Genomic DNA, 23138 nt, shown 5'->3' on the forward strand with positions numbered 1-23138 from the left:
TAAGGAAAGTTGGCTGAAGAAAACTGGATGGCATCGATGGCAATACCAAAAAGGGTTTCGTATTTTATCAACAGACTTTTGCAAACTTCATGACACCTGTCCAGGATGGAAGGTAGATTACCACAGCCCTTAAATTATAGTTGTGGAAAAGACATACGGGATGTTTTAGCTTTACTTGCCAAAAATGGGTGCTTGTCTTTCATTTTTTAGTATTTTTGGTCTAAATAATGGTCTCAAAGCACCTGTTTGAAGAGACTGGAAAATATTCCTGAAAGATGGTTTCCTCTGGTTGCCAAGAGGAGCTCAGTGGCTCCCTGATGAGTTAGGTACTCCTGCCCTTGCAGAGAGCATTGATAAAACTCCCTTTGACCCTGATGAAGTTAAGATAGGTCAGGACGTTCCTGTGCCCAAATTCAAGTTAATCCTAGGCCACCATGCCACAATAAAGGGCTTACTTTCTCTACCTTGAAGTCCCTGTAAGGTTTGCTAATGGTGGGAGCATAAGTGCAGTTCATTAGCTACTAATACCTGCCATTAGGGCAACTGACCTTGCCACAGGCTGTTTTCCCACCAACTATATGCTGGTGCCAGCCTCAGCCTAATGAGCTTTTTCAATTAGTTGGGGTGTGGAAAGGAAACAGGCTGGATTTGCCAGCCTTTGAAGATGTAGATGACAATAAAACACAGCTCAAGACTCTTCTACCCAGAGATGCTAACTCCTGCTAAATGAATACACCTGCAATAAAGGCATTTCAGAGGCTTTACTTCTTATGGGCTGGCCTAGCAGCACCGAAAATTGTTTGCTAAATTTCAAAGGACTAAACAAAGAGGATGAATGAGAGAAAGGATAAGGAAAACCTATCTGATTTTTAATCTGTTCATTCTCTACCCTCCTTTCTTACTATAAGTCTCTGCAGTATTTATACCCACAACTGATTGTTAATTTTATCAACGATCATTCTGTTTTCCTCTTTCCTGCCTTGCTGCAGACAGGGTGCTTAGTTTAAAGAAAAGGAACCCAGGCAGAAATTCAAGAGGGATGGTGTGTAAATGGACACCAGAGACCAGACCTCCCACAGCTCCAGGATGATCTGTAGGATTTGGGCTCTTCAGCAGGCTGTAGCTGGTGTTTACGGCAGACATTGCGGTGGCAGGGATTTGCTCTTTTCTTGAAATCACTAGCTTTCACCTCTTGCAAGCTGCCCCACCAACACTGTTGTGTCTCTGCCCTTTTCTTCTTTTCTACGGAAGGCAGCAGCAAGCAGCCTTGTGATTTAGGCTGAATTAGCTATTGAAACCTTCTCAATGGGCTCCAACTACCCAAAAGAGTGGCTTGAAGGGTTGGAGCTTTTAACAGTTTGTGCCTCGCCTTTAATCATGCTCACAATTACAAACCTGCAAACCGTCCTGAGCAGCCTTATGCACTTTGCTTCACTGAAACCAGGCAGGAAGCTTCAAGCATATCTTGACTTGTCCCCAAATGATACCTGACCAAAAGCTTTCTATGGTAATTCTGGGTTTCTACCAGAAGTCAGAGCTGGTATCTGTATTCAGTTTCCCATTCCCTTTTTCATTCACTGAATTAATAGTGTTGCAGAAGCTCCAGAAAGCCTCCTATGGCACATATGACCTCCTCATGTCACATGCAGATAGCTATCTTAAAATCTAAGCTAAATCATTTCAGGATCAAATGTCTCTCACATGTTCTGAGATGGCTTCTCTCTAAGCCCCATGCTGTAAACGACAATATGATTTGTGAGCATCTGTGCAGCAGGACCCAGTGTGCAATGGGAAGCAACATCTCCAGCAGCGCTCTCATCATTTTGGAGCCTTTATTTCAAGGACAAGCAACACTCAGCATCTGAATACAACACTTTTTGGATTTAAATTGATATGGCAATTTGCAAGTAGTAAACCAACGAGGTTTTAAAAGAGAAAGCTTAGTTATAGCTAAGGTAAGGCATTGGCTCCTCATGTGGTGGTGCAATCTTCCCTGATTTTACAACCTATGTGGAATTGTCCCTTGTTAATATTTGGATGAGAGCTGGTAGAACTGGAAAGCTGGCTGTGGAGCGTATGTTATTCCTAGGAGTTGTCTGAGAGATGTGTTCCCGTCAGTTGGGCTAGATGATCGTTGTAGGTCCCTTCCAACTGAACTAATCTATTCTATTCTATTCTATTCTATTCTATTCTATATATATGCATGAAATGAATGCCCGCGCCACAATCATTTTGCCTGAGATGTTCTAAAATGCAGAAGGAGCCAAAGCATTGGCCTCATAAACAAGTGACTGGAGCTGTGTCCTGATTTCAGAATTTCCAAATTCCCAGGAGCTCTCTCTAAAACCAAGCATTTCAAAGTCTGCTCTTGCAGGTCAGTGAACAGATACTCACAGACTGATCTTGAAGTTGTTTGAAACAGCAAATTAAAAAAAGTAAGTTGGGATGTCTCCTCTGTGTTGTAACCTACACAGGAAGAGAGGAGCATGTCTTCCCCTCCGACCTTAATGTAAGGCCCTATTTCTTTTATGGTCATGTTTCTATGACAGTACTGTAAAGCAGTCTTGGCCCCCATCTTCCTACCTGGGAGCCAATCCTGAAAATTTCCTTGGAGCAAGGCTGATAGTAAACCCAAATACTCATCCTTGAGCGAGGAAACCCCACACCGCAGAAGCCTAGTAACGTACCGCAAAGACTCGAGAGCATCACTGATGGCATCTGCAAAGTTTTTGTCTGTTGGGACGCTGAAGTATTCGCGGCAATAACTTGGTCTCACCCCAAGGATTTCGACCTCGCAACCTACGAGCAAAAAATATGGTGAGCTCTGCTGTTTCACCTTGATCACAGACCCCACACCGTGGGGTCCAAGTTCAGGTTTGTAAATTCCCTGTGACATTACTTACCTTACACCTTCCCTGCAGGAAACCTTGTGGTTGGGAAGTGAAAAGGGGAGAGAGGTTGGTTTGACGAGTGCTTGTAGCAAACCGTACATTGGATCCTTTTATTTCTCTCTCTAAAAGGAAGGTCTCTGTGTGACCTTCCCACAATAAAACTCTTGATTCCCTCGTGGCAGACGGTTTCCACCTAAATCGCTAGCTTGTTCTTATTTTAACTGCTGCAGCCACATAGCCTCATTTCCAGGCTTCCAACATAAAAGATTTAGATATTGTTCCCTGAAAGTTCAGCAAATACTTTCCAGTTAGACACGCTGTATCTTACGTCGTAATATCCTCTATAAACTGTATTTTATTATGTGATACTGGCATTCCACTATTAAATCTGTTTCCCAGGAGGTCTTATTAAAACAGTATAAACCAATTAACTCTCTTGGTAACTTGCAGCCTTCCTTGCAAAATACAGTCTGTTTTGTGGCCCAGAAATTTATGGCAACAAATCCTACAGGAGAACATGGCCCTGAACACACTAAAACATGTTTTTGTGGGGTTTTTTGCCCTTGTGCTCTCTGGTTACTATGCTGCTGAATAACATTAATATTTAAAAGAAGTGTGCTTTCAGAAACACTGGATTCATGCAAATTATCTTTTGAGAGCCCCAGAGTCCTCCCATCACAGTTAGGCATTTTCTGGTGTATTCCTGGGGCACAAGGCGGGGGGTCGGGGGGGAAGGGGGTTTTCTTGCAAAATGGCCTCTGTATATAGCAATATAGTCAGGGCAAAAAGGCAACTCTAAGCCATAGCCTGAATCTGTGTACATGTGGGTCCCTTTTCTCCTCCTTTGGGATGAAAAGAACAGGCATTAAGGACTGTCATAAGTTGACTTGTTGCTTGGCGAGGGGAAGAACGTTGCACAGGAGGTTTAAGTACAGAGAGGGCACTAGAGCAAGCAGAGCTACTTTCAGAGATGATTTACAGTGGTTTGCTTACTGGGACACTCAGTAAAGAGAATTTGTCAGTGTCTTGCATCTCAGCCTGCATGAGCTCACATCGCTGAGGTGCATTACGGGGACACAGGGAAAAAGCACACTGCTCGCAGGCTAAGCTGGCTGAGAGATTTCTGATCGTGCCTTCTCAGGAGTACCATGAAAGGTTAAAAATACTTAAATATTTAAGCTTAGGGAATTTTAAAAAATCTTCACTGATTTGCAGAAAGCCAGATAAGTCAGATGGAGGTTACCCTTTCCAAAAGTTCAAGAGCCCTAGCACACATGACAAATTCAGTCTTTTTACCCAATGGTCCATGGTAGTGACTCCCAGGTCTCCACATTCTTTGTGTGTTTCAAGTGATCTCATCTATTTTAATTGTTCGTAAGAATTAATTATTTGCAGTAATAATTAATAATAAAAGTAATAAAAGGAAAATGTAGTAAACTAATTTGTTTTTCTGTAAAAACATATTTACTTAATTTTGAACCTCTATGTAATATTTGTTTTTATAAAAATTGTGGGAGTGTGTGATGGTGCTCACTTTTCATTCTTCCCCTGTTGCTCCAAACTTACATGACTTAATCCTCCCCTTTCTGCATGGAGATACTTTAGTATTTATCTCTCCACCACGAAAGTAATCTGCAATCTGGATGAACAGCCTGGAGATTTCTTGACAAGAACTGACTTTCCATACCGTCCTACAGTAAAACTTCTGTACATCTGCACACAGCACTTTGAAGAAATGACGTTGTGCAACAGAGACAGGTCCCAGCTGCTACCTGACCAAATCATCAAAAAAATGTATTCCATGAATTACCTGAAGTAATCTCCAGGAAGCAGGAGCCCTTTCCCCTTGCCCTGAGGGCATGCAGCTTCAGTCTTCTGCATGATGTCCTGGGTGCTACCAGCAGCAAAACACGGGCTTTCAGCTACCTTGGATGCTAGTGGTGATGCAGTAGTCCTCTGCGAGCTTTGCCAGTATTTCAGGAGAGAACTGGAACTTCAAAGCCAATTTCTCCTCTGACACTTGAATGGGAGGGAAGAGATTGGCTCCAAAGCCAGGCAAGAAGTTAAGGACGCATTTGGAAATGCGTTGGAAACACTTAGTATTTTAGTTCGCGTGGATGATTGCTCATAGCCAATGACTAATATGATGATTTTGCCTCTTTTTTCCTCTTCAGATACTGACATCAGATTATAATTTTCTCAGGTAACCTTCCTCAGAATTACTCACAAGATAATTTGAACTGAAAGTATTAACCTCTTGGAGATCTGGGATATTTTAGTTGCTGCGATATCTTTGCTATTTCTAGATTGTCAAGTGATGAGCATGACATAAAAGACTACAGAGGCAGCAAAAATTAGGAATAATTTTGGCCACTAAACGTTGGTCTTCCAGTGTGCAGTTCATTGGCAATAACAATGAAAACTCAGGCTGCTTAGATACCAAGAGCTTCCTTTTTCTTTTTTTTTTTTTTTTTTTTTAGCCTCTGTGATGAACAGAATTTAAAATTGGATTTTTGACATTAAGGCTTGTTACAATTCCAAAATACTGGCCATGAAGACCCTTTAATATTTAAATTTCATTTTGGTAGAGGCCAGGACAGATGGTAAATTTTCTCATTTAAATATTATGGGAAAGGAAATTTTAAAAAATTTGGAGCCAGACAAAGGGAATGTTAAGTTTTTCTTGGTTAAACTACAAATAGATGAGCTGTATTTACTAAGATGTAATGTTAGATACCTTTCTGCATAGTTTTGTATGACACTAAACCTTTATTTAAAAACCTGAACTACTGGAGCAGGAATAAGGATTTCTTTCACAGTGATATATAGGCTCCTCTTTATCTATCTGACATGGAGACCTGAACCTCTGCCAGCTTTAAATTGCATTTCTAAACATTGATTTAACAGTTGGACACTTCGTGTCATAACAGAAGGTTTTGAAAACTTTCCAGACTAGCTGCACGGTCTGGTAAATGTTGTGTTTAAATGGCAAAATGTTGGTGTAGAGTCTTTTTTTTCCGCTTTCTCTCATTTCAGTGTTTAGAGAAGATGTCACCGCACTTCAGCTGAAGCAGTTGCATAGGCTGCCGGAAAATGGAGGGGTTGGAGGGTGTGGGGTGACACCACTCACTGGGCTGAGCGTGAGGAGTGCTATAAAGCTTTGACTTTGGTGGTACCACCGGGATGCTCTCGCACTCCTCTGGGGCATCTCCATCCGCTGGAGCTGCAGTGCTTCAGACAGGCAACCTGGGCGTGAGGCTGCACATTTCACCCCACGGATGGCGTTAGCTGTTGTGTTTTACTTAGCAATCAAACAGTCAGAGGATACATTTTTCCCCAGGAATGATGTGAAGAGCAGAAACTGCCTAATAAACACCGTGAAGAAAGGAGAAAGATGTCCCTACAAGCCAAGTGCTTATATTTTGGCAGAAGCGGCAGTTGGGACCCCTGGCACCGTGGAATTTTGGCTCCTCCGCTTCTAGAGGCAGGAGAGCCCAGATGAATTCTGCCCATGAGTTGTCTTTGCTTATGTTGGGCCCACCGATAAAGCTGTGATGGATGGGTGTTCACATCCAACAGCCCTCCTGCTCTGTGTCCCTGTTTGCTGGGGTCTGGATGTTCTTCCTTTAAGCACTCACTACGCATGAGAGAGGAACATACAGAAGAACACAAAGCAGCAGATTTTGCGTTCAGACTTTGCAAAGCTTGGAACTGGCTCTGAGGAGGAAATGGCAGTGGTGTAAGTTAACCTTGGGAATCAGCTCGCTGGCATTCACAACGTGTTTCTGCTACATTTGATCAGTCTCGTTTGTCTTCGCTGCTGGCTGGAGAGAAAATAGCAGCTTCCAGAACAAAGTGTGATGAATTTGGCTGTACATTGCTGTTCCTATTAAGAGCTCCCCAAACTTTTCCTGTTCGGATCTTTTTCAGATTTGCAAGATTCATTACTAAGCAGCAGTATATCCTCAGGCTGGAAGTTAATCACTAATAGCAGATCATATGCAGTGCAAATGTCTGTGGCACCTCTACCCACCTTGGTTATTAAACTCTTATTTTTTTTCTTTCATTTTGTTTGGCATCACTCCCCAGTCAAATGCCTTGTTAAGAATTAAAGCTTATCATAGATCTAGAATGTTTAGAAAGGATTACATCCTTATTATGGAACTAGAAAACAGTTCAAAAAAATTGTATCGGGAAAATGTAATAAATACTATTGCATTTGGGGTGACTTCTGTTTAATCCAGTTACACCTGGAGTCCTACTGCAGCCCAACTGCCCTGTGTTTTAGTTCCATAGTACTGCATTTCACCCTGCTTCCTGCCCTGTGCCTGACCCTGTATGGCCGATGTCTCCTTTGAGACCATGAACACCCCTAAAATAAGCATGTGCTTAAGCGTTTGCTGGACTGAAGCACTGATAACTTTGCCAAAGGTTGTTTGTCACAGATAAATAATTAGTGACAGACAGATGTACACGTCACAGTCCACAGCTAAAATACCAGATCCACGCAAAAAATTCCTCCTCTGTGTCATAAGAGAGTCAATGTATACACTTGGCAGCATAAACACTGGGAAAAGGGAGTTTCTATTGTTCCTTGAAATTTTCCACTGGAAATAGTAGACAGAAAATTGTAAAGGGTATGCATATGTATACAGGGATACATACATATAGACCTCATATGTCTTTCTCCCTGGGAGACACTGCTCAAAGGGCAACAAGAGGGAGCTAGGTAAAGTCCAAAGGCACTTAATGGAAAGTGATACTGTTCTTTTGGATTTCAGTAGCTCTCTGTAGACCGTTACATCTATTCAGTACCTAATTATACCTATTCAGTGTAGTTACATCAGTTAACAATTAATAGTCTATAGAAACAGGTCTTTTTGTAAATCTTTAGAAGAATTTCTACATTCTTGCATAATTTCTGTATCCTACTTTGTGCATTGCTGTTAGGTCACTTGGGCGATCTTCAATAAGAAGCAGCTTTTTTCTGAGGGCTGATCCAAACCATTGTATCTAGTCTGCGATTCCAGTCCCTTGGACTGCCTTTGAGTCCATAGGGCAATATTGTCACCCTCAGATCTTTTTGCTCTGCGGTACTGCAGAAACACTCTGGATGGCTTTTCATTGTTTTTCATCTTGGCTCGCTCTTTCTTCCCTTTCCTGAGAACTGTGGCCTTTTTTTCTGGGACACCATTAGCCACATTGCATGGAAAGACCATGACCAGGCACACGTGCATTGGGATGCAGAAGACGAGCTGGCCGGGAGCCCACAGCATGAGTCAGCTGCTGCTGCCCTACCCACTGGCACTGGCTGTATTCAGTACGGCTCTTCTAGCATGTGGTCCTCTAGCCTGCAGTTACATACAGGAGGATATTTGCATACTGCTTAGGTAGCAGAGTTAAAAGGTCAAAAAGTTGAGAAGCTGGGTACCTTGCAAGGGATTTGGTCTGGCTGCACAGCTGGAACATTTATTTCCATGTGCGTCCCTAAATGGGCAGCCTAAGTGTATATTCCTGTTTGTTAAAAAAAGACTTGTTATTATACATTCCTAGGGATTTCAGTTGTTCAATATCCACAAATGAAGAACGAAAAGGCCAAGTCCCTCCAAATGAATGGCTCAGACTCAGAGCAACTGGGACCTCAGCTGAGTTAATGATGAAGGAGGATAAAAGTGCTCACTCCAGCTCACCGAAAGATGCTTTGCTTTCAGCTGTATATTGCTATCCCCACAGAATAGATTGTCTTCAGCTCTCAGCTACGAATTTCCAGGTTGAAACCAAACAAGCACTGGGGGAGGATGGTTACTGTTTAACTTTGATCAGTGACATCCTCTACAACTCAGCACATCAGAAGCTACAGGTGGGCAAGAGGAATGAGCAGTTGGTGGAGGAGGGCATGCTTTGCAAGCCAGCGCTCCCCTGAAGGTAACGTTTGGTGGAAAGCTACCTCCAGTGGCACTCCAGTCTCTTCCTTTCTAAGCATATGCAAATTGTCATGGCCTAAGAAAAGATAATTCATTTCTATGAGTGGTTAGTAAAGTACTCATAATTCTTGTCTGTAATTCAGAATGGTATTAAAGAGCCATCCTACAGCGTATGGAGTCCTTAGATGTAAAGATGCACTGTTAAGATGGTAGCAATTTTTGACATACTAACCTGGCCAGTAGTACATGGAAACATTCTTTTTTTCTTTCATCATTGTGACCCACAAAGGCTCCGATCCATTCCACCAGAGAGGCAGCATGCTTTCTTTATTCACACCAATATCAAAAGATAAATTTGTCTTTTGGTCCCACATGTAGTTTCCAATCATCTGATGGACTTCACAGTGGCGACCTTCAGGGGTGGAGAAAAAAAACCAGCACAATCAGATTGGTGTTCTCCAGCAGAAGGATGGCACCAGCACCACCACTGCTACCACTGGATCATCCAGATAATCAGCTGAAAAGCCCTGATTTGAACTCAGAGACCTCTTACCTTGCAACCGCTCATACGATCTTCTTGACTCTGTTACCTTTTATTGAGGTCCTCTAGGTAGCTCTCTATATCCCCCCGGTTCAGCCACCTAAAAGTTAGTTGCTGAAGCTTGTCAGCCACCTGTGTTCCCTTCACAGTCAAAGGAGAAGAAGAGGCACCTCTAGAAAGCAATCCGTGCCATCCTAACATAGGCATCTAAGGGAGGCTAAGGAGGAGTTATCCTCTGGCGGTACATATTGCTCTCTATTAGTTGTAGAGAAAGATCACATCATTCACTTAGCTTCAGACAGCCAACTTTTGGACAGCTGAGGCCAGAAGAAACAAATCCCGCACCTCGTGGCCTGTTCAACATGCCATACCGAGTCCGTACACACAAACCGCGGCAGCCCATGCGGGTGCCACGTGTTTGGCTGATGCCTGGCTCCTTCTACACACACAACATCTGCCAAGTCTGAGGCCATTTTAAGGTACCCGCCAGCGCACAGACCCAGAGAGCGGCAGGAACAGTCTGTGAATGGGAAGGGGTAAGAGCACGATCTGGAAACATAGAATAAAGTTTGGGAAACTCACATTTCCCCTCTCCTTTATCCATAGGGCACATTGTTTTTCTGCAAACCAGCAAAAACTAGGCTAAAGCCTTTATATATTACTTTTATTTTCCATTATTGTTAGTTTGGGGTTTTTTTAAATGAACACACTTTGGTCTTGGTTGTGGGGACAGCAAACATTTCATCAGACATTTTCAGCCCTCTTACTGCATCTTGGGGGCCCTTGGGGGACGTTGTATTACAAGAAACCAGTATATAATAGCTGAGAGGTGTCTTCCTCTTCTTGTCATTGTCAGAAGAGAAGATACTGTATTTTAAGAGTTAATCTGCAGGTGGATTAACAAAAACAGGAAAATAAATGTTGAAGATTAAGATGTACTGGGAATTCATAATTTCCATACCTTAAAAAGCAACGACTGATGCATGTGTGAGACACTGTCATCATAAGCTGGTGAGTCACGATATTGCAAGGCTTTGATTATTGTGAGACTGAGCGTGGTGATCAGAACTGAAATAACCTTGGCATGCTTGTTTTGAAAAGGCATCATTTTGAGCAGAGGACTCTGTATACTTTGGGTACGTGTGACCTTGAAATGGATTTTGAACTCTCCTTCCCTGCTATGAAGTATTTCAATTATGCAAAACATTTCCTCTTCCCCAGTGGAGAAAAGCAGTCCCAATTTGTGGCAGTCACTATTTACTATATTAAACCAAACAGATTTAATATAGGAGAACTGGTGGATTGGATGGGCAGTAATCTGTCCTCTTTAGGCTGCCAAGTGCTTTTTTCACTGTAAGTTTCAAAAGAACTTGAAGGAAGCCTCTATAGTGCGTTTCAAATGCAGCCTTCCTACTTAGAGAACAACCCTGTCTCTTCAGCTTCTTGAAGTCCACGTACTCCTGAGCATATATCAACCTGCTAAGCTGCGCACAGGCAACTGGTGCCAGCCTGGGAAACCTGCAGGTCAGTGCTGAAGCTGTTAGGTCACGTATTTGTATGATGTATAGTGCAGTCTTCATATAGAAACTATGAGCCCTAGCCGCTACTGCTGTGAGCTCCCTATAGGATTTAAGGTCTGCTGTCAGTTTGCCCACCTCTTTAAGGAACAGAATGGAGACTGTTCTTTGTAGCATTGTTGGGAAGTTTAATTAACTGTGTGCACTAAAACAGAGGACAGTATTCTTCTGATCTCCACATCAGAGAAGTTCATTCTTCTATGGACTCCAACTCTCTTTTTTATATTGAAAAAGAGGCCTAGAAGACTGTAAGGCATCAGTTTTCATTGCAGACATCCCTGGTTCACAGGGCCAGAAGGGAAGATCAGATGAGCAGACAGACCAAAAGACATGACCATTTAATGCTGCCTGGAGCCATTCACATCTGCTTGCCTGAAGCCTGTCCCCCAGAAAGACCCTGGACCTCACTGGAAGACATCAGTAACCACTGAATCAATCTCTTCCTTGGGTTGCTCATCTCAATTATTTATCATCAGTAAACACTATTCAAAAAGTATGCCTGGTCTCTAATTTTGTTTTTGAGATTTGTTAATCTTCAACAATAGCTATTCTGTGCCTTGCTCACTAGATTAAAAAGCCCTGCAATAGCTGGCATTTCTGCCGCCCCCCCCCCCCCCAAGACAATCGTACACAGAATTGAAGTCACTTCTCAGATGTCTTTTGGGTCACCTGTACAACTCCAGTTCTTTACATCCCCTGTTGAACTTATTTTCTCTAGCCTGAGAAAATGACCTTTGATGATCTCCTTTTTAATGATTATCAAAATAGCAACATGGTGTTAGACAGTCACCATAACACGCTGAATTTATTATTGCTTCCATTACTGCAGCTTTCCTCTGTAATCAAACATTATCTTATGAGTTTCAAAACTAGAAACAGGGCAAAAAGCAATTTCAGCATAACGATGTCATTATTTAAACTAACTGCAATTATAGTAAGAAGCACCCCTTCCTCAAGCAACAGAGGAAAACAAAGAGGGTATAGTTCCCAGGAATATGATAACTGCTGTATCCTTCTGGAAGAGAGCCAGCAAAAGCATTTGCAAGTCTGCATGCTACAGCTTACTTGGACACTCCATTTCTTACAGCATTGGCTTTGTCAAAAGCACATTCCCATGTCTCCAGGCACTTTTGTCAGCATTCAAATGAATCTATGCAACACAAAGATGAAATTAAAAAAAAACCCAACAAAACACACAGCCACTTGGCCACCCACAACAACAGCACAGTAATGCGGAGTGCTGTGCACCCTACATTGACCATGTGTGAGATTTGGAAACCAGAGTGTGTGCTCCTGTAGCATTTGCTACAAGAATGACCTCTTCTTTCTTTGGTGGTCTTTCACTGACTGCAGGGGTAGTGCGTAGGATCACCAGTCGGCATGATATATCATACAGGGACCACCTGCATCTAAATCTACAAGAGAAAATGCTTTTCTGAGACAATCAATGATCTTTTTTTTAAAAGAGAGGGAGCATGTGGCAGATGCACAATGCTATATCTGGTGCATCGGGCAATGAAACAGAGCTAAACTGTGTCTGCACTGAGCAAATCAGATTTATCAGTCAACCCACAGTGTGTATATTAGCCAACACAGCAAAGGTACCATAATCTGTACCCATGTGGTATCCACCTGATGATGAACATAAATACATGCATTTAGCTAAATGTACTGTACTATATAATATTATACGCATGCCTTGCCGCTACGGTGAGACCTTTCCTCCCATGTCCCACCAGGATGTCCCGACTCCCCAGGAAGTGACAAGAGCCAGGAGGGTGAATGCAAACACAGGCTGCCATGGGGCTATAAAAGCTGGGGAAGGGTTAATTTCCCTCACACGAATAGCTGTGCACACATAAGGTAGGTAGGTTTTAACAGCCCAAGTGAGACATGCAGTTGCCTTTCTCCCTTTCCTTCCCTCCCCACCAGGTCTTTCCTCTGCTATTCCCTTTCTTTAAGTCACCTAAATGCTGACCCAGACCTGCTCATTTCTCAGCTCCTCACCCCACTTCCAACCCTCCCAGAGACCTGCTGGATGACTTGTGCTGGGAAACGCTCTGCTTGTGCTGCCTGCCATGAGGAGGAAGAGAGCAGGACTTTAAAGTCACCAGCACTGTATTCCTGCTCCGGAGCAGATATCGTGGTGTTGCCATCCCCAAGGACTGAGGCCAGCCTGCTGTGAGCGGAGCATCCCGAAGGGCCCAGCTCTGCCTGCTTTGATGCCCTGCTCTGCTCTTCCCCTGCTGGGTTTCATCTGCCCTGCTTTGAAAAGGAAGACTACAGGGAAAAAACCAAAACTCATGTGCTAAACCTTAAGTGGCCTGGAGAAGGCTCATGAGAAGTTGGGGAGGGGGAGCGCTGGTCTGGGCAAAGTGGCCCTGCCATCTGCAGGTCCCCAACACAGCAAGATGTGCATGGACAATTTGTGGTCCCAGAAGAGCTTGCTGGCAAAGTCTTTCCGATTTTTTACGACTTCCAATACCAGACAGATTCAAAACAGAAACACCTTAGCCTATGTCAGGCAAGACTTTGCAATCCAAGTAGGATCACATCAAAAGGCACAGAAAAATCTCTGCTGTACACAGCATTATTTCTTTCTCCTGAAGGGGATTCATTTAATAAGAGTGTGAAACTCTTAACTCAATGCTTTCATAATGGGGCCGTGGATGGGGTGCATGAAAACTGCTTCCAGCGCATCCAGCTTAGGCTTTGCAGATGCTTGCTTGTGTGGGAAGGCAGGTCTTGTGTCCCTGGAGAGCAAATGCTCCGAGCTGTCTGAATTGAGTGGCAGCAGTGGGCTGAGGGACCACGCTGGGACCCCTGACCAACCACAGCTGGGTACAGCTCAAGGGCACTGCAGCTCCAAGCACTACAGAGGGCCTGAACAAAATGACGGGCAATGCTGCTGCCTGCACCGTTAGAGGGGGTACGAGCCTCTGGCAGTTCTCTGTTTATCAGCTGTGACTTCAGCTCTGGGCAAGGAAATACCTTGATACGTGAATGTCCACCTACTGCTGCTAATAGCTGGCAGCAGGTATACTAGTTGTGAGCTGTGAGGTTGTAGCTAGTAAGAAGGAAAAAACTATGTGATTCAATTTGTAGCATATGAACTTGTGTTAGAGAAAACTTTCTGTTCCCCACTTTGAAAGTGTTTCCATTTTTCTAACTGGTAGAAAGCAAACACAGATTTTTACAACATTTTGTGTACGTGTGAAAGAAAAATCTTGGCACTTGGCATTGCAGCCTTTCTGCAGGCGGCAAGTAAACAAAGAGAGATGAAGAATGAGAAAATGAAAAACCCTCCCAGTTCCCACTCTCTTCTCTAGCCTGTCCTTGCTAGGATAGTACCCCTTCCCTGCCAGTTAATAGTATTACCACAGTCGTCTTTGGGCTGCTTTGCTTCCCAACACACAATTTTAGAAATAGAAAGCTACTGAATCCAGGAAAAAGAAGAGACTATTGATTTTAAAACTGTATGTCACGAACAGAATCTTTTAAATCTTTGCTGCTGCTGGCATCTGCGGTGGTTAAAAGAGGAGCAAAAAGAAAAAATCCTATTCCCTTGTCACTCATCATGCTCTTTGTGTCCTTCTGGCTTTCTTCTCAGCTTGGACAGTGAAGTTGAGATAGTTTCAGTTCATGTGTATGCATAATAAATTTCCCTGTTGTACTCCTATCCCTCCATTTTTTGTGCCTCAGACAATATGCAGGTATTGTATATGTAGTTAAAAACTTGCTTAACTAACTGCTAAACAGAAATTGTCAGCATCCTTTCCTGGACGAGGCTGGAGTCTGGATACCATTAACTGGGCAGCAGAAAAGAGGCATCTGCTAGAGCCATCACCAGGCAGGGCTTCCTCTGGGTACCAAGTACACAGAGAGTGGAGATGCTGTGCTGTAAACCAGGAGACCTCTCACAGCAAACAATAAATGTAGTAGTACACGTGCACATCAGCCAGACCCCAGACTGGCTATTTATCAGACTGCAACGTCATCCACCAAAGCCCCTCAGCTGCCAAGTATGGCAACACCGAGCGCGAGGAGTGGAGGAAGGACGGTAGAAACACGGAGGATGGGTGAAAGCTTCAGCCTGGCAAAGTAGACCTTGACCGTCACCCATCCCTGGGACCTCTGCCCTGTTGCCCGTCTTCCTCCTGCCACGCAGAGGAGAAGGTGATGGCACATGCAGGGCTGAGCCACAGCAGCTGGGAAAACACCACGCACAACCCCTGTATTTTAGAGAAGCCCCAAACATGCCATCACTGAGTTGCGGCAAGCGTGGGACAGCCCTGCAAAGACCACAGCCCTCACCTTGGGTGCAGGAGACTGAAACGTCCTCTGTTCAACCTCCTCCTCCACCCTGCAAGCTTCACAGGACCTCACAGCTTCTCTGCCAAGTATTTAAGATCAGGTCCTGTCCAAAGAGGGACATGGATGCTTCTCGCCTGCTCCTCTCCGAGCAGCTCCCCACCTACCCACCTCTGCGAGCAGGGACTCCCTCCGCTTCCCATGAAGGCCAAAAGAAATACGGCTCTTAGACGTGAGGCCACACAGCTGACCGGGCGGCTGGCACGTCCTCACAGATGACCTGCCAGAAAAGATCTAATTTGTTGTCGTTAGAATCTTGGAAAAAAAATCCTGCCTGGGCTTCCAGCTCAGATGTGATACCGTCCGCCCGTGTTTATGCTGGCTGGGGATGGAAATGTGAGGGGCCCCTGTGTGCCCTGAGCTGGCGGGGGCTTCAGGGGAACTGGGGTGCAGGGTGTTCCCCAGCACACCCCCTGCCAATGCCTGTGGGTTGGCAGGTGAGGGAGACCCAAACCCCTCAGTGTGAACATCTTTTTTTGAGAGATCTGGCATGAAGGGCTCTGAAGCAATAACTCATGCTTGCAGCGGTTACGGGGGAGACCTCAGACTTTCCATTTAGCTTGGCATGAGAGCTTCCTGCAGAGCCAGGCCACGGCAGGGAAAGGGAAAAATTAAAAACTCCCCACAGGATAAAAACCCGAGGTGGCTTGTGGTCTTAATTCCTTTCTTTGCAAAACAAACAGTGCATGGTCTGATTAAGTGATCCTTTTGGGATACGCATGTTTGGACTCCTTCTTCCCGCCTTTGCCAAGCCCGCGTCAAGCCCTGCAAAGCTCTTGCACACACACCTGTGAGCAGCCATGGCTCTTTGTACCCAATTCACCATTTTATGTCACGCCTTTCAGGTCAACAACCGCAATATCCTAACTGGAGCATGGAGAACGAGGACACCAAGTAGGATTCAGCCTGGCAGCTCAGAAAACAACCCAACCGCTCAAGAAACAGTCTTTACACCACTGGGGAAGCCAAAACTGGGGAAGGTGGCATGAATGAAGTTGTTAGAGACGATTGCTTTTCAAAGAGTGGGATTTTAAGCCGGTACATCCTTGGACTACCTTGCACACCACCAGATTTTTGTAACAAAACAACTTCTCTGACTGTGCGTCGGCAAGATCCCTTTGCTCCAGCAATGACTTGGCTGGTGTTTGGTGCTTCTTCAAGCAAATAGCATTTGTCTTTCAGCTAATTCAGGGCAGTGCTTTGTCTTCCTGTTGAGCTGTGAGTGCCACCCCAGCCCGTCCTCGCTGGGAGACCCCGCAGGGTGCTGGGTGGCAGCTGCGATGCCCAGTGTCTTTACACTGGGCAAGGGGAGCTGGAGGAGGACAATGTGACCCAGGACCGCATGGCGGGTGCAGTGGGGAGCCCGGGTGCCTGTGGGGGGGATGCCCCGGAGCAGAGGGTTAGGATGCGGTGCCCTGGCTTGCAGGGAGACGGGTGCTTTTCGCATGCCCTGAATCACTCAGTGGCTTTACATGAAGACAAACCATTCACGTTCCTCTTGTTTTTATGCTCTGCTTTTCTTTCTCATAATTGCTGTAGAGGTGGAGGAAGGGAAAAGACCTCTAGGTAGGCCCCGGGCTTTGGGCGGAGGCTTTCTGTGTCACTCCGGGAAGCTCCAGCAAATATTTTCTTGCAGGTTAACAGCAGCAGCAGATTTAAGTAGGAAGGTGCTCTGCCACGGAGAGCTCTGCCATCGCCCTGCAGCGCTGCGTGACCGTGGGCAAGTCATCTCCCTCCTCCTGCTTCCCTTCCAAAATCTGTTTTGTTTACCTAGGCTGGGCCCCATTCCTCCATGTCTGTACTTTGCCTAGCACCTAGTCTCAGCAAAACAGGGTATGCTTCACATTAGCCTACATTAGTTAGTTGGTTTTAGATCCATGGCTCTTGATCATCAGTTATGGTTGCATCTGTTTGGTTATAGCTTTGAAAAGCTCAGTAAACTTGCTACTTCTTGTGAGTATTAAATTCAGTTAGGCTGCCCTCTTGAAAACATCAGTAAAGTAAAATATAATGACTAAAAGATCAGGCAGATAATCAGGCGGCTGCGCTGCGTGCCGTTGCTTGCTAGTTGCCCATTGCAGAGGAAAGTTACCTTCTGGCAGGGCTGACGGGTGCGGTTTGGTGTCTGCACTGAGATGCGGTGGGGCAGATGCTGCTGACCTCCATAACCTCCACCTGTAGCTCTGGGCAGGAGGAGGAGGTGAGTTCAGATTTGAGGGGACTGACTTGTCCCAGTGGTGATGGTGTCTGAGGAGCAGAGTCCACTGTCCTCCTCCAAAGCCACCGAAATGAGGGAGAACATCCCACGTAACAACTACCCCCTCCAGAGTCACGAAGCTTGTGCAGATGCTGGGTGAAGGATGGTACACAGAAAAGAGAGACCTTACTCACGTGAATGGATAGAGGCAAGAGAGAAATACATCCCAACCGCAGGGTTTTCATGCACACACTCTCTGAGACCTGGCAGCCGTGTATGCTCCTGAATGGATGCGGAGCCACGAGACCTTGTGAACGAGCAGGTAAGGAAGGGACAGGAGTGTTTATCCAAAAGAGTGGTGGGATATAACGAACAAGTCAGGGGGGAGAGTGTGCAGGTGGGGTCAGAAATTTCTTAAGCTGATTTAGCTGCAAAAAGCTAATATACTATGCAACAGCACTCACAAATGCTAAAATACAGCAATTTGGAGGGTAAAATGTGACTTTCTTAACAGCTCATGATACAACAGTTCAGGACAAGGCATGAAAAACAGCCTGTCCTTGGTAGTCCCTGATTTCCCAGAAGAAACTGTGGCAACATTTAAGTCCCACACGTCCCACACGTGCAAATGGAAGCAAAACCAGTTACAGTCCCCCACCCCCTGCAGCAGAGATACACGAACGGTGAGATGTGGTATAAGCTTTCCCATGCTCATACAACAGCAATGGGGAGATGGTAACTTGCCCATCCCTAAGCAGGTTGCTACAGCACGACGCTCATGTCACCCCCTCATGCCACATTTTTTCCAAAAGCTGTCCCAGCTTTCCGAATCGAATGTGCACAGACTGAACACAGCTAATGCTACATCTGCCACGCGCCCCATCCTCCTAACCCCACCATTGCCTAAAATGTGTCATCTCCTTTCTGTGGAGACGGCACCACGGCATTAGGAGTAAGAACAGCGCAGCCACGGGATTCACCCTGCTGTTGTGTCAGGACACAGCCACTGGGTACACTAACACCCCGAGGGCTCAAGTGCAATCTTGGATCTTCCTTTGGGCATGGTCATCACCTAAACTTGGTCCTCAGCTGGTTCCTGACCTATTTAACACTGCTGTGACTCATGTGTTATGAAGGTGAATTGTTATTTGCAGTTAATTTGTATGTGCATTGAGATCCTTCATTACGAAGGCCAGGAGACTTGCAAGAAGAGTTGAGTTTGGTCTCACAGATTGTCTCATTGCTTCAAGCTGGGGTGTAGAAACTGGTTCCCTAAAAAATGTGAAAAGTCTAGTAGTGGTGTTTCATCATCTAAACCAAAACTCGTTCTTTGTGAGTACGGAACAGGATGTTTTCAAAACTCCTTGAAAGGCTGATTATAGACTTCACTCTACACATGCACACTTAATAGGAGTGATGATGAAATGTGGTAAGGAGTGAAAGCAGTCGCTTTCCCTCTTGTCTTTAAAAACTCCATCCTAAGGCTTTTTGCACACATGAAGTGTTAAGCTGGTTTGCCTACGTACGCCTAAAGAACATGGTCTGAAGTGGAAGGACACCTCTATTTTCCGTCGTGACGTTTGCTCTGCATTCATGCCTTTGCACCGCTTCATGAAAAAAAAACTGGGGCGGTTTTGCACTCCTCTGTTCAGAGATGAGCAAGAGAAAGGCATTCCTCTTGAGACAGAGGGAGGAAGGGGTTAAGCAGTTTCAAAACAAGCTGGGCACAACTGATGTCAGATTTTTGTCTTACAATGGCATCTGTTTGCTTTCCCAGCAAGCGGTGTACGGACCGCTGGGCATTGTATTGTTCTAAGGACAGCAGAAGATGCCACATATCTTAGGAGAGGACAGATTTTCTCACTCCTCCTCATTAGGTGGAAGGTCTTGTTTACTAAATAACTCCAGAGAAAAATCCAGTTGGAAATTCCAGAAAACCTTTTCTGATTGTTTTGGTTTTTTACTTAACTGTTGTTTCCAGGGTGTCTCTTGCTCTCTGATGGAAATGGCCCAGCTGTACTCCGTGCACCTTCCTAGCGTCGCTGTAATCATGCGTGGCTCCACTTAGATTAAAAGCAAATCGGCATCATGAAAACTATGAGTATCCTCTCAATTTTCTGAAAGCCTTTCCTGGGCATTCAGAAAAACCGTAAGGGACCAAAAGCAAAAATCCTTAATGTTTTCCTCTTCGGCTATTTCAGATTATTACAGATCTGAGGACTTAGGGCAAAGTTAAGACAGTGACCTATGAAAGTCTGTTAAGTTTAAAAAGAAATTTAACGCTGAACTTGCCAAAGCAGACCTGCTGACTGAAAATAAGTTCTTATCTTAGCCGCCCTCAGTTCACACGCCTTTTTATTAACTGGAAAGGCTCTGAGCAGGCTCCGTATTAATTTCCCGTGCGTTTCCCACTCGTTTGTACGTTCTCTATGCAGTAGCCCCCATCAGTGCTCCCACCAGGGAGTTCTGGACGGCCGTGCCGCTGCAGCGGCAGCGCTGTGGGAGGGCGAAAGGGGGCTCTCAAAATCAGCTCCACGCAGCATTTCCAAGTTCAGAGCAGGTTTTAGACAAGCAACAGCGAGCTGCAAAGAAACCCCCAGCTAAAAGCACAACTTGTGTTACTTTCACGCCGCCTTTGGAGGACAAAGTCGCGGGGAGCCGCCCTCCGCGTTGGCACGGGGAGCCGTCAGCCCCGAAGACCATCCCGGCACAGACCCGCGAGGACTCACCCGTCATCAGCGTGTAGTAGTTTGGGTAGGAGAGGCTGGGGAAGTCTGGCGTCACGTAGTCCACCTTCACCCCCATGGTCACGATGTCCCGAAAGCCCGGCAGACCCTCCAGCTCGCTGTCGTCGATGTAGTCGAAGCGAAAGCCGTCGAGCAGGAACACCAGGAGCTTGCGGTGGCCCGAGGGGGCGGCGGGGGGCGGCAGGAGGGAGGCGAAGGCAGCGGCCAGGAGGGCGGCCAGGAGGCTGCGGCTCCCCATGGCGGGCGGCGGGGCCGGGGAGCGGCGAGGGCTCTGCGGCGGCTCCGGGGCTGGCCCTGGCACTGCTGTCCTCCCGCCCGCTCCCGCCGTCCAGCGTTAAAGCTACAGCGCTGCCCCGCGCGGCCGCGGGCGTGGGAGGTCACAGGTTAATTGCAAGCAGATGATTAACGTCGAGCGAGCGCGGGGGGGGGACGGGACGGGACGGGAGAGAAGCTGGGTACTTCCCAGCTACAGGGAAAAAAAAAAAAAAAAAAAAAAACCAACCCAAAATAAAATAAAATAAAACTTCGCAGCCATGGGGAAAGCACGGCGCAAAAGTAAGAGGAGCCTGCGGGGATGCTCCGGAGAGCCGGCCGAGGCGGGAGCGCAGCGCCCGGCCCGGCCCGGCCCGGCCCGGCCCCGCTCCGCTCCGCTCCGCTGGGCTCCGCCGCTGCTGGCAGGGAGCAGAGCCCGCCGGGCGGCCAGCCCAGCTCCGCGGCGGGGCTGCGGCTTGCGGAGGTCCCACCAGAGAGGGGCTGCTTGCTTTAAAAGAGAGCGTCACACCTCCAGCCGCGCCAACGTGCGCTTGCTTGCTTGCTTGCTTGCTTCTTCTCTTTCTGGCTGGGGCTCGTGATGGAAGCTCAGGCTGAGATTCAGGCGAAGCATCTCCCCAGGGTGGGAGGTGGAGTAGGTGGGCCGAGGTCTGGCCTTTCGGTGGCACCGCCGTACCGCAGAGCAAGCTCACCTCCACCTGCCCCCAAGCCCCTGCAAAGGACCCTGTCCCCTCCACTTGCTCTGCGCTGCCGTGGGACTAACGCCGCTCCTGATGCGCTAGTAGAAAGACCGAGCTTTCAGCATTAGTCGGAACAAATTACACACTTCTTTTCGGGCCGCTGATATTATTAAGATATCAAGAGCTGGGTGGTACCAAATTTCATATTAAAAGTGAAAAATTGTTCACATTTTAGTCATGAGTCACCACCAGCTGCTTCTCCTGCCAGCCACAGGAGGCCTGACTATACCTCTCATGCAATGCCAGCGCTTGTTGTATAGTATAATTACATATTAACTCACTTCACTTGAACTGTTTTGCCCAAATAAAAAAAGTTCATAGCGTTGTCTCTCTCATCGTGGGAACGGCCCCCCACAGACGTTTGCACCTGGGGAAGGCTGCAGTAGCTGGCCGCCACCCCGATGTGGATGTCCGAACCTCTGTTTGCTCCTTACCAAGCTCCCAATTGCACATCCAGCACGTCTAGTCGCCTCTTACCGATCACCGGGCTGGCGCGAGCTCAGCAAGATGGCTTTCAGCCTCCCTTGCCCCAAACGCTTATTTACCCCTGTGCAAAACCCCCTCGCGTCCTGGCTTGCCTTTCGCACGCCTTTGTACCGGGTGCCAGTGCCCGTGAGCCAGAGCGGCTGTCTGCAGGTCACCGCTGCCAGAACGTGGCTGGAGAGGTGCTGTCCCTGCCCTGCTCCCACGGGGCTTCCAGCTCAAGAAAGAAGATGCCCTGGCAGAGAAAGGGGTGCTGGGATTATTCTGGAGGAGGGAGTCAGTCGTTCAAGGCAGGTGGAAGAGGCCGGAGGGGGAGGCGGCCGTCGAGCAGGGCTGCTCAGGCTCTTCAGCTGGCTATGCTCGTGTTCACCTTCTCAAATTCCTCACGCTTCCTCCCTCCCAGCGGACTGAATGCGCTCCTCATGGTCTCTCCCTCTCTATGACTTGCCCAGCCACTCTTTTCCTTCCTTTTTTTTTCATGTGCCCCTTTATCCATCCCCTATCTCAGAGCCCAGCACCTGGGATGTACCCTCACATCAGAGTTACACCTGAGCCGAGGACTCGGAGCATTCCTAAGCTCCAGCCCAGGGATCGTTAGAGCAAGGTAGTGACTGAACCAGCCCTTCAGGGGTTTATCCCTTTTCACATAGCACTTACTTTTGCAGCCTTGCATTGCTAGCTATCATCGTCTTGCCAACTTTAATTCTGTCTTACGTTTTGACTTTTCTTATCTTGCCTGGCTTTAGTTCATGTATTTTCTCACAGTGCAGCGGCAGTTTTCTCAACAAAACCAACCCAGGGTCGCACAGCTGTGCTGCGCCTCGGGTCAGAGACAGCTGAGGCCTGGGGCCATCCATACAGCCCCGTGCCTAGGAGAAGGACAGATGGACTGTGGTCCCCAGTCTGCTGGGACGATAACAGGTCCCGGATCCCCCCCAGCCCAGCCCCTGGAGCAGACATCGCCCGGGAGAGCCGGGCAGTACCAGTGTGCTCTAGCCTAAACTTTGAAGGAAAACACCCAAATCGTGCAGCACGATGGGAAAGCCGCAAGGCTGCGTGACCCGGGCAGCCGGGCTGCGTGTCGCAGGCGTCCCAGCCTGTGCAAGGCTGCTGCTGCCCTGCCCGCCGGGGACGAGGCTGCAGCGCAGCTGCGTGCCAGGCTGGCAGGCGACGTGACAGCCTGGGCAGCGGTGCGGGCAGCTGCCTGCCTGCGGGACGGCACGTGCTGCCTGTCATACCTATGGAGAGGCACCGCTCTTCTCGGCCATCTCCAGGCTCACTGGGCTCTCAGCTGAGGATCTGCCTCTTCACCCACCTCCCGAAGGGAATATGGGAATATGCACATCCTCCTGCTGCTGCCCTTGCGGGGCCTCCAGGACGGGAGGTGGCCCTGCAGA

General features: G+C 47.0%; 1 protein-coding gene across 1 annotated transcript in view; it reads right to left on the bottom strand.

Moving 5' to 3' along the window:
• ENPP6 (ectonucleotide pyrophosphatase/phosphodiesterase 6) overlaps window positions 1-20507 on the bottom strand; it is a 33680-nt gene extending 13173 nt beyond the window's left edge. The window contains exons 1-3 of the mRNA XM_049796955.1: window positions 20231-20507; window positions 9048-9227; window positions 2688-2799 (exon numbers count right to left, since the gene is read on the bottom strand). Coding sequence (XP_049652912.1) covers window positions 2688-2799; window positions 9048-9227; window positions 20231-20486 — 548 coding nt within the window. The 5' untranslated portion in view covers window positions 20487-20507. The remainder of the gene's footprint in view (window positions 1-2687; window positions 2800-9047; window positions 9228-20230) is intronic.
• Window positions 20508-23138: the final 2631 nt, after the last annotated feature.

The sequence above is a fragment of the Accipiter gentilis genome, chromosome 3 (assembly GCF_929443795.1).
Source record: "Accipiter gentilis chromosome 3, bAccGen1.1, whole genome shotgun sequence".
In the NCBI taxonomy this organism is placed as follows: Eukaryota; Metazoa; Chordata; class Aves; order Accipitriformes; family Accipitridae; genus Astur; species Astur gentilis.